The sequence below is a fragment of the Arvicola amphibius genome, chromosome 4, assembly GCF_903992535.2.
Source record: "Arvicola amphibius chromosome 4, mArvAmp1.2, whole genome shotgun sequence".
Taxonomy (NCBI): domain Eukaryota; kingdom Metazoa; phylum Chordata; class Mammalia; order Rodentia; family Cricetidae; genus Arvicola; species Arvicola amphibius.
Window position 1 is genome coordinate 2,801,032 of NC_052050.1, and position 11,155 is coordinate 2,812,186.

Consider the following 11,155-nt stretch of genomic DNA (forward strand, 5'->3'; position numbering starts at 1 on the left):
GCTGCGCTCCCGCCCCAGGGGATCGATCGGCTGGCAGCGACGCGCAGCCCCGGCTCCCAGCCTTCGCCTCCGCCCCTTCCCCCGCTCGGGCTGCACAGGACGCGGCCTCCGAACAGCGTCCTCGCGGTTCCGGGCCGCGGCCAGACCGGGCTCCAGGCCAGCCCGGGAGGCGGAGACCCGCCTGGCCCTTCCGATCCGACCCGCCCCTCTGCCCCGGGTTTTGGGGGAACCAGACGAAAGCGAGCTCAACTACTCTGCCTGCCGCGCCCGGCACCCCCTCTTCTCCCACCCTGGCTCCAAATACCCCCTCGGGCGCGCGCTTAGCCCTGTGCGCGCCGCGAGGCTGAAGCAAGGGAGGCGGGTGGGGGCAGGGAGGCGGTGGTGCCTCGGCTGACGATCACTTCGGGGTCCGCCGGAGCGATTTTCATTTCATTCCGGAGCTGGCTGCAGCAGCTAGCTATGGTTAGGGAAAGGGGAAAAAAAAAGGAAGAAAGAAATCTGGCCTGTGTGTGGGCCCCGCTGGGTTTGCAAGCGCGACTGGGGGCACCCGGGAGCAAAATGCAAGGGGTGGGTGTGTCAGGGCGCACCTCCTGGCCAGAGGGAACCCTCGGCCAGGCCGTGGGCTAACGAAACCCAAATAAAAAGCACACATTTCGCCGAGGCCGTTGTGCGCGCGTGCTGGCAACAGCGGCGGGCGGTTGTGTCGGCTCCAAAGATCATATATGAAATATGGTCCCGGGGGCGCGGATCTCCAGGCCGGCCGAGCCTCGCGACTGAGCGTGGGGCGGGGGGCGGGTGGGCTTCTCCAGGCCAGCCTGAGGCTGCCGCCTGATGTTGGGAGAAAATGGGCCACCGGACGTCGCAGTTCCCCACGCGTCTCGCTTCGGTGCCCGCGACCCCAGCGTGCCGCAATGCGGAGGCGCGGCCCTGCAGGGCCTTTGTGGCCCCAATGATACCCAGGTCCTGCCAAAGGGCCACCGCCTCGCTGTCCGGCACTCCTGGCCCGTGGCCCCACCCATGTACACTGCTAGCCCTAGCCTATCTTGGACCCCTGACTCCAGTACCACACGATTCTTGGAGTGGGACCTGGGGACGTCGGGGGCTTCGCGGTTCAAATGAAAACAAATCTTTCGCGGGTGGTGTGACAGAGGGCAAAAATGGGGGTGGGGAGACGCGCTGAGGGGATCCCTGATAAACAAAGCCGCTCTTCCTGGAGCGAGCAGGGGAAGGAGTGCTGCCAGGCTCCCCCCTCCCCCCAGCAGCCTCACCGGGTCAGCTCCCCCTAAGCTAAGCTGCCGCTTAAAAACAGTTTCACCAACGTCAGCGCTCAAAGACGATTTCCCTACTAAGGACGTGTCAGAGAAAGGAGTCCTTGCAGTTTGGTAGCCATTCCCACTGAAATCCCCTCAGCTGTCTGAAATCCACCCGGAGCAGCTAGTCCGGGAAGCCTCAGGCTCCCTCTTCCCAACAGAGGCGAGAGTTGGGGTCAGGGAGCTACGGTGCCAAACTCCCTTGGGCGGAGAACCCATTCACTGAGAGGGCTCCTTTAAAAAGTTTATTCCCCCCCCCACCCCCGTCGGAGCGGGTCACGCCTGTTCCAAGACTGGATTCTCAGTAACCATTCTCGAAACTTCGGTCATTAAAAAGTTCCCGGCTTTTCCAGAGTCTGTTCCTTTTGCCCTATGAGCCTACAGACTGGACGAAGGAACATTGTTCCTCTCTTGGGGCCCCTAAAGGCCCCTAGGGGCCCCAGCACACGGTGGTATCAGGAGGGCTTCTGTTTCCCAGCGGAGACAGACGACCGAACTACCCAACTTGTTTGGAAGGGGGCAGTGTCAAATGCACTGAATTAAGGAATCTTATAAAGGTTCCCGTGGGGCCCCCGGGCATTCCCGTTGAGGACAGGGGCCCCAGGAGAAGGCTCTGGGAATCCCGGGTTTGGAGTCAGTCTCTCCTGTGATTCCCTCTCAGGGGCCAAGCAGGGTGTGGAAAGGTAGGGGCCGCCCCAGGGGAGGCTTTCTAAGAAGGACTTGGGCACATCAAGTGACCTCATGGCTGCCCCCGGGCTTCTGTCCGGCCTCCCCCCAGCCTTCTAGTCATGCTGGTGGATCTGAGCTGCCCCATCCAAACTGTCAGATGAGGAGTGGTGTAGGACCCGCCTTCAGGTTAGGGCAGGGATCGGAGCCCCCACAGGGATAAATAACAGAGAGAAGAGAGTCGCTGCATTGGCGGGTATTTCTGTGTTTCAGGCACCTTCAGAACTGGCTTTTGGAGGTCCGGGGAGTGGCGGATGGCATTCGGCGCTTGAGGTGATTCCAGGCGGCCCCTTTCGCAGTTGAGGGAGTCTGGAGGTTCCTCTTGCAAGACCATATGCAACTCCAGAAAAGAGTCTCTGTGCCAGAGAGCGCTAGCTTTTCTTCCCCAGCCTGCAGAGTGCTTTCTGCGCAAACTCCGCGTCTGAGCACCAAGTTCCCCTCAGTGGCCCCTAAGGACCACATCTGGGCCCCTGGGGGCCCCTGGACCCAACCAGCCAAACAGGCTGCCACACAGCCCAACGCCCCTGGTGGCGGGAAGGCTGCATCGGCTGCCTGCCCTCCCCTGAGCCCGGGTTCTGGGCTGCGCGGAAACACCCAGAGTAAACAGATTTTCCTGGGGATTTTCGAGTACAGAGACCGGCAATGTCGGGAAGCCCAGCTTCCCAGACAGAGGGACTGGCCTACACAAGGTTACTGCAGATCTCCCGAATGACGGTCTGTGCAGACGATCCAGGTAACTTAAGCATGAGTGGGTGCGGTTGGTCGACAGAGCTACACCCCGTGACCTCGAGGACCCCTCTTTTTCTGACCGAGCTGTCCCACAAACAGTTTCTCGACTTAAGCACACGGTGGGCACCTTAGGGGCGGAGGGAACATCCAAATACAGGAGGGGGTGGCCCTTTTCCAGTGCCCCTCCAGCGCCAAGAGTTGGGGCGAGAGTGATCACCCACATTCCGTCTTGCGGTTCTTCTCTTCTTAGGAACTCTTAGATTTGGGCCTCAGAATAGTTAGATCTGTGGCCACACAGTGAGCCCCTCTCTATTGCCTCCAGAAGACGACCCTCCACCCCAACATTCCTTAGAGAGTAAACACCCAGACAGCTGCCGCTAAGCAACAGCCCAAGCCCGGGTATTGCAAAGTGGAGGTGCATGGAGTCAACGTGTGTGTGCAACACTAAACAGTCTGCAGACTTCTAGATTCCTGGAAGAACACGAGCACTGGCAGGCTTCGGGGGTTCTCTTCTGCATCTGGCCCTCCCAAAATCACCTCCCCATAGTCCTCACCAGGCATTCTGGGTCGCAATAAAAGCAGGGACAGAGACTTGGATAGCTCCTTGCCCTCCCCCTCCCTCGATCCACTCTCCTCTTTTGCGCTTTTTCTGTCTCTGTGAACGCTCAGCCAAGGGATTGCGCAAGCTTCCTGCTCCACGTCCTTCAGGAGCCCTGAGCTGGGGCCCGGACACACGGCAGGCCAGGCGCACCCTTGTCCCTCCCACTTAGAATGGCATGCTCCTGGTCAGGTCTACCCACTGCGACCCCACGGATCGCGCGGGCCCACCGGTGGCGCCCTCAGAAGGTCACGTTTGGCGCAGCAGCTCCCCCAGCCGGACGCTAGGACTGAACACCCCTGAACGTGCCGGCTGGCTGGGCTCCGAGGTGCTAAACTTCACACTCCCGAGCTCCAATGGCAGGGCTTGGCTGTCAGACACTAGGGGACGGGAATTCATGAAGAATATGTGGTTCCTTGGCCATTCCATTTCTCTTTCTCTTCTCGCGGTCCACTCATCCACCACCTTTTGGCCTCAGTTTCTTCTCGGTCCTCTCCACACTCTTTTGAGGCCCTTTCTCGAATCCCATGAACCACCATGTAGACTCATACATCCCCATGTCCTCTCTCTCTCTCTCTCTCTCTCTCTCTCTCTCTCTCTCTCTCTCTCTCTCTCTCTCTCTCTCTCTCTCTCTCTCTCTCTCTCTCTCTCTCTTTTATCCCAGCCTCTCACATTCTGGGGGCTTGTTAGAAACTGCCCCTTTCCCCGCGAATGAGTGGGCCAAGTGTAAATTAGAAGTCGTTCAGAATGCTGGGTGGGATCGGATTCAGATCCCCTTTCTGCTGAGCTTCTACAGTTCTAATGCGGGGGGGGGGGCAGCTGTTCCTTTGTCCCTGTCCTCGCCTCTTCGTGTTCCTTGTCTCACCCAAGTCCTCAGTCTTCTCGCTCTTTCTCTCCCTACCTCGCCTTCCTAAATGCCTGGAGCCTGACGGGGCGGGGCGGTGGGCTCCAAAGGTGGGGGCGCGATCTGTCCCCACCCCCATTCTGCCCCCTGCCTGAGATTCCCTTGTGCCTCTAGAAACCGCCCGGACGGGGTGTAGTTGGTTGCAACTGTAAAGTGCAGTGAATGCTTCTGTGGCCCCCAGCAGGAATCCCCCGGCCGGGCCGCGTACACCGAGAACCTGCGGCCGAGGGTGGGCTGGGGAGAGGCCCAAGTGTCTAGCTGATGATCAAGGTAGGTCCCGTCGAGGTGCCCACCCTGGGCGCCTAGGCAGACACACCTCTTCTCCGCGGCCCCAGATCACTTTCCCAGCTCGCAGATCCCTCCCCTGCACCTCCCCGCGCCCTCCTCCTCCCCTGCCTCCTCCCGCGCCCTCCTCCTCCCCCTGCCGCTCTGGCCGGGGGCCTCCGGTAGGCCGGGCTGCGCCAATCCGAGGCGCGGCCCGCCCCCTGACGCCGAGCTGGGCCCTGCGAGGCCCCGCCCGCTGACGTCCGGGATTTGCATGAGTTCTCGTGCAGCGGCGGCCCGGGCTCAGTTGTCTGAGCGAGTGCGAGCAGAGAGCCGGCTGGTGCGGGCAGCGGCGGCAGCCAGGCTGCTGAGGGGCTGAGGGGCGAGTAGAGGCGGCGGGGACAGAGAGCGTGTGGCGAGGTCCCTGCGCAGGACCACATCGGGGTGCCTGCGGGAGCCAGCTGTGTCTGCAGCCGCACCGGCCACTCGCGTCCCGGCGCGCTCGGGCTCGGCCATGGAGCTGCCAGCTGTTGGCGAGCACGTCTTCGCGGTGGAGAGCATCGAGAAGAAGCGGATCCGCAAGGTAGGGGTGACGCGCGGGTGGCGGCGCCGAGGCGCGGGAGCAGCGAGCGAGAGGCGCGGAGGGGGTGGGGAGGCTGCGGGCCGGAGCCGGGGATCCCGCGGAAGCTGATGGAGTGCTGTCTCTTCCCCCCCCCCCCCACAGGGTAGAGTGGAGTATCTGGTGAAATGGAGAGGCTGGTCCCCCAAGTAAGTGGCGGCTGGGGCCGAGTGCCAGGGCACGGGGCCCCCAGGCCGGCAGACCCGTGTAGCTGGTGGGGTGGTGGGGGAGCGGACGGGAGGCGGGGTGGAGGTGGGGTGGAAGGAGGAGGGGGTGGGGAAGTCGGTGGCAGGCACTGGGAAGCCGAGCCGCCGAGCCCGAGCCGGGCGCCCTGTGTTGTGCTCCGCTCTCCGGGAAATGCCATCACTAATTTATGCGCTAAAAGGAGCCGGAGGAGCTGGAGAGACGCGGGGCCGAGCCCGGGAGGCCGGCGGAGGGAGGGAGGGCGCAGGCACTGACTGATGTGCAGCAGAAAATGGCTCCTTTCCCCTTTCCCTCCACCGAACGGCTCCATATTGCAAAAAAAAAAAAAAAAAAAAAAAAAAAAAAAATTAAAAAGCGACGAAAATGCAATTGTGTGCGTCCTCCCTCCTGGTGGTGCAGGATAGGGAAGAAAAAAGGCAGAAAATGTTGGGAACTGTCACTGCAGCTCTTTCTGAGGGGAATTTTTTCTTTAATTTGAAATGCGAAGGCACCGGATGGAGACAGGCGCAGGCACACACACACACACACACACACACACACACACACTCAGAGAGAGAGAGAGAGGCATATTTTTGCACTGCTGAGTACTTGGTGTTTGCTTGTCAGTGACAGCGGTCTTCTGGGCCTCGAGGGGGTGTGGAGGGGCCGCTGCGCTGTGGGTTATCGGATTAGGGGTTCAGTGCAGACCGGCTGAAGCCCTAGTGGAGACTCAGGCTGGGGATAGGAGGGGACTGCCTGCGACTTTGCGTTGGGACTGATTTGCACGAAGGGTTTCTGTTGAGGACAGTGGCCTTGGAACACGTCGCAGTAACATGCTTAGAATTCTTGATGACTACCAAATAAACTGCTAGTTTCATTTTCCTCACCCCCTTTCTTCCTGCCGTTGTGTGTTTATTTTAATTGGGGGGGGGGACCAAGGACCGAGTTAGGCCTTCAGAAACCTACTGTCTACCCTCCAGATCACAGCTTTTGGCCCAGGAAACCACATAGGGCCTATGTCATTCCCCAACTAGCCCCCTCTTTTTTTTTTTTTTACACCGTTTCCCCCCTCCTCTTTTACTTGCAAGATATAACACGTGGGAACCAGAGGAGAACATCTTGGATCCCCGTCTGCTGATCGCCTTCCAGAACAGGTGAGCATCCCTTCCTTAGCAGCCTGCTGCCCTGGCCATAGGTGGGGATAGAAAAGTGGATGACTGGTCGCAGTAATAGGAAAGGGGGAAGGGGTGGGAGGGGGCATGCAGGAACCCCACCCCCAGCAAACCCGGGTGGGCAAGGCTGCGGGCTGGACTTCTCTAACCAATGTCCTTGGCGGTTGCTGCAGCTTGGGAGTGGGGGCAGGGTAGGGCCTAGGAAGGTAGGCTTGTGTTTTGGAGAAACTGCTGCAAGAGTGTGTGTGTGTGTGTGTGTGTATGTATGACCCCGGGGCTGCCCTGGAAAACTCTGGGCTGTGCCTGAATCCCCGTGGCCCCCTCCCATGGCAACCTTAGAGCCCCACCCCTGGAGCCTAGGTGTTGCTTTCCTGCAGCCACTGCCCGCTTGGCACGGGCACCTCCCAGGGCAGCTCTGAAGGAGCTGGCATTGTGAAACCGCCCCAGACGTCATGGAACTGAACTTAACCTCTTGGCAGCCGAATAAAAGTTGACGGGGCCTTACGCCTCTGACCCCCAGGGAGCTGGGGGTGTCGGGGAATTGATGCTTGCCTGGAGCCTGAGCTTTTACAACCCTCTTTGCTGTATTTGCTGGAGCAAGTTGCCCCATCAGGTCAGGGGGTAGGTTGCCCGAGGGCATGAGTGAGCGCTGCCTGGTGGTTGGGGGGGTGGGGTGCCCATCCTCCTGCAGACAGATGCCACGCTGCAGCTGCTGCAGCTGGATTCACCACTGGTAGCTGTGGTTCTCTGTTTCGGAGAGGGTAGAGGGGGAAGGGCGTGGAGGAGGGGAAAGAGTCCTCAGAACCTCGCCACCCCGCAGCCTTCTATCCTTTTATTTTGAAGTATTTCCTGTGGCGCATTTGCCGCTAAAACTGTAAACTCTAGGTCCCGAGAGCTAAAGTTGCTTTCCCGGGACACAGGGGGCGTCAGACAGGGAACCTGACCCGACTTCACCTGGGACTTCACCACCCAGTAACCATGTCAGCGGCTGATGCCATGTTGCATAATGGGTCCCCGAAGAATTAAAATCCAGGCTGTTGCAATGCCGTGCAACTTCGGAATCAGACCCCAACTCATCCCCAGGGCATGGCAGAACTCCCCCGGGTTGGCCCAGGGGCTTTGGGGGTGGGGAAGGCAACTCGGGTCGCTGAAGAGTGGGGTCTCTGATCCCGAATCTGACAACTTTGGAGGGGTGGTGGAATCATGGAGGACTGGATAGTACCTGGGACAGTCGATCACTCCTTAGGTGGCCAGACCAAGCGAAGCCTGGTAATAGTGACCAGTGCTCCCCTATCCTTGACCTGTAGTAATAATTTGGAAATCCTTGTGGAAAGGATCTTGCTCTTCTAAGGAGGCGGTCCTTCTGCTAGCCACCCCTGCCCCACCCACTGGCTCATGGGAGGGGGAATTGTGCCACGTTTGGATCACCAGGTGGCTGAGAACCTGCTGGACCCTAGCCTCCGAGTCATCCCCAGCCCCTAATTGGCTTATTTGCCGCTATGTAAACAAGGACGCCGTCCCTCCGCTTTTGATGCCTGGCCTTTTAAGAAAAGGAGTCCTCCCTTCAACTGGCGGCTCTCTATATCTGAATCTTAATGAGGCAGTTAGCATCCACGCTTCTGACCGGGAAGGACCAGGAGGTCAGCGCACACCCCCTATTCCTCGGACTCCCAAACCCAGCAGTGTGTCTGCAGAGCGTGCCCCGGACCCAAAGTTCTGCCCAGGCTTGGCGAGTCAGCTCCAAGCAGCAACCTTCTGGACGCAAAGACTGAGTTGCAGCATTTGGGGTGGGGGGAGGGAGGAAGGAGAAGATTTACATGTGAGTGGGGGGGGGGATCGGACCCCTTCCGCAGATGCACATCGGCCACCTTCTGCCTCCAGTTGGTTCCTTCCAGTAGCACAAGGAAGGAGGCGTGGGGAACAGGGTGCTATAGACCTCAGGGAAGCCAGGATACTAACCTTGCGACCCTGTTCCCTCCCCAGGGAGCGGCAGGAGCAGCTGATGGGATATCGAAAGAGAGGGCCCAAGCCCAAACCGCTGGTGGTGCAGGTGAATACTTTGGGATCCCAGCACAAGCCCTTCCCTGGACCTTGCTCCCCAAATTACTTACAGTTCCTGGAGGGAGCACCCCAATTACACTTAATTTCTTATAGAACTCCTGGCCCCACCCCTTATGATGCAATTTCCACCTGTGGGAGCTGGAGCATTCCTGATGTTCCCGGAATGCTATAGGGCCAACCTTTTCCCTCTTTTCCCCCTTAGGTACCCACCTTTGCCCGCCGCTCCAATGTCCTGACTGGGCTTCAAGACTCCTCCACTGACAACCGTGCCAAACTGGAGTTGGGCACACAGGGCAAGGGCCAGGGGCACCAGTATGAGCTCAACAGCAAGAAGCACCACCAGTACCAGCCGCACAGCAAGGAGAGATCGGGTAAACCACCTCCACCCGGGAAGAGCGGCAAGTACTATTACCAGCTAAATAGCAAAAAGCACCACCCCTACCAGCCAGACCCCAAAATGTACGACCTGCAGTACCAGGGTGGCCACAAGGAGGCACCCAGCCCCACCTGCCCAGACCTGGGCGCCAAGAGCCACCCTCCTGACAAGTGGGCCCACGGAGCTGCAGCCAAAGGCTACCTCGGAACAGTGAAGCCCCTGGGGGGAGGGGCAGGAGCTCCAGGCAAGGGCTCGGAAAAGGGCCCTCCCAACGGCTTGACACCAGCCCCTAAGGAGGCAGTGACCGGAAATGGCATTGGGGGCAAGATGAAAATCGTCAAGAACAAGAACAAGAACGGGCGCATCGTGATCGTGATGAGCAAGTATATGGAGAACGGCATGCAGGCGGTGAAGATCAAGTCGGGCGAGGCAGCCGAGGGCGAGGCGCGCTCCCCCAGCCACAAGAAACGTGCTGCCGAGGAGCGCCATCCCCAGGCCGACAGGACTTTTAAAAAGGCCACCGGTGTTGCTGAGGAGAAGAAAACAGAAGTGCCCTGCAAACGCAGGGAGGAGGAGGCTCTGGTGTCGGGGGACCCTCAGCCCCAGGACCTAGGACCCCGAAAGCTCTCCCCGACCAAGGAAGCCTTTGCTGAGCAGCCGCTGCAGCTCACTACCAAGCCAGACCTGCTGGCCTGGGACCCAGCCAGGAGCTCACACCCACCCGCCCATCACCACCACCACCACCATCACCACCACCACCACACGGTGGGCCTGAACCTCTCCCATGCGCGCAAGCGCTGCCTCTCTGAGACCCATGGCGAGCGTGAGCCCTGCAAGAAGCGGTTGACTGCCCGCAGCATCAGCACGCCGACCTGCCTGGGTGGCAGCCCAGCCTCCGAACACCCCGCCAACGTGTCCCCTACTGCAACGTCTCTGCCGCAGCCCGAGGTCATCCTGTTGGACTCAGACCTGGATGAGCCCATAGACTTGCGATGTGTCAAGATGCGTAGCGATGCTGGGGAACCCCCCAGCTCTCTTCAGGTGAAGCCTGAGGCTCCGGCGGTGGCGGCAGTAGTGGCACCGGCCACTGCAGCAGAGAAGCCTCCGGCTGAGGCCCATGACGAGCCCGCGGAGCCCCTGAGCGAATTCAAGCCCTTCTTTGGGAATATAATTATCACTGACGTCACGGCGAACTGCCTCACGGTCACTTTCAAGGAGTACGTAACGGTGTAGTGGGAAGGAGTCCCAACCATTGGGACTCAGCGCCTGCAATCTCGCAGAGGCTCCTAAGGAGAAGACGCCCCAGCTGTCCGGCCAGGGCTCTCTGCTCACTCCCTGGGATCCCGATTACTCGAGTTGTCCACTCGGTGCCTGCGGTCTTGCCGCCACCTCCCCTTCCCTATAGGAGACCCCAGGCCCTCCCCGTGGACCTCCAAAACTGACCCTGCAGCCCCAAGGCGGTCTCAGAGTTATAGTATTATATTTTAACCGTGCTAACTTGTCAAGTGCTGACTTCTACCCCGGTTTGTACGTGGTGTTATTCTTGAAATGTATTGTTTGAGCTCAGAAAGCCCGACCACACCCCCCTTCGGGCTGATATATATAAATATATATATTTATTTGTAGGTATTTATATATTGAAATATAAAAACCTAGATTTATGGAGTTTCCTCTAGATCATGTTATATTCTATATCAGACAAACTCTTTTCAGTTGGCCTTCTCCTTTCATCCAGTATTTTGATTTCATTTCCTCCTCTCCAGGAACTGCAACACCAGTAACCTTGGTATATATTTTTTGATACTGTACACATGGGTGTGTTGTTTCTATGTGCAAAAAAAAAGTTTGTTAAAAAGGCTAAAGAGCTCTCTAGAACCTGCTGCTATAGAAATGTCTGAACTATAAGCTTCCAATTATTACCTGCTTGAATGTAAATATTAAATGGAAATGTTGAAGGTGCAATACGATGTCCGAGATTAGCTCAGTCCGGGATATGGGACATTGGGGGAAGGGGGATGGACCCTCTCCCACCCCGCTTCTGCCTAGGTCACATGGAGAAAGCCTGTTGTCCAGAGCTAAGCCTTTGCTCAAGCCAAATGTGAGGTCTGGTGTCTCCAGAGAGGCACCCTCATTGGTGACGGGATGTGGCAAAGTTGAGGGGCTGGACTGGAAGAGTGGGGTGGGGGGAAGAGGCACCCCAGTCCCTAGGACTT

General features: G+C 58.8%; 1 protein-coding gene across 1 annotated transcript; it reads left to right on the forward strand.

The window, feature by feature from the left end:
* Nucleotides 1-4,820: 4,820 nt before the first annotated feature.
* Nucleotides 4,821-10,904, forward strand: Cbx4 (chromobox 4). The gene is made up of 5 exons (XM_038328280.1): nucleotides 4,821-5,114; nucleotides 5,256-5,299; nucleotides 6,422-6,487; nucleotides 8,489-8,555; nucleotides 8,769-10,904. Exons 1-5 carry the CDS (start codon nucleotides 5,046-5,048, stop codon nucleotides 10,173-10,175), a joined length of 1,653 nt encoding a protein of 550 aa, XP_038184208.1. The 5' UTR covers nucleotides 4,821-5,045; the 3' UTR covers nucleotides 10,176-10,904.
* The last annotated feature ends 251 nt before the right edge of the window (nucleotides 10,905-11,155 follow it).

Excerpts from the sequence above, each read along its gene's own strand:
- Cbx4 (XM_038328280.1), top strand. The coding sequence starts at position 5,046 with ATGGAGCTGCCAGCTGTTGGCGAGCACGTCTTCGCGGTGGAGAGCATC. Across the intron at positions 5,300-6,421 it reads TGGAGAGGCTGGTCCCCCAA|ATATAACACGTGGGAACCAG; the intron begins GTAAGTGGCGGC and ends TTTACTTGCAAG. Across the intron at positions 6,488-8,488 it reads CTGATCGCCTTCCAGAACAG|GGAGCGGCAGGAGCAGCTGA; the intron begins GTGAGCATCCCT and ends TTCCCTCCCCAG.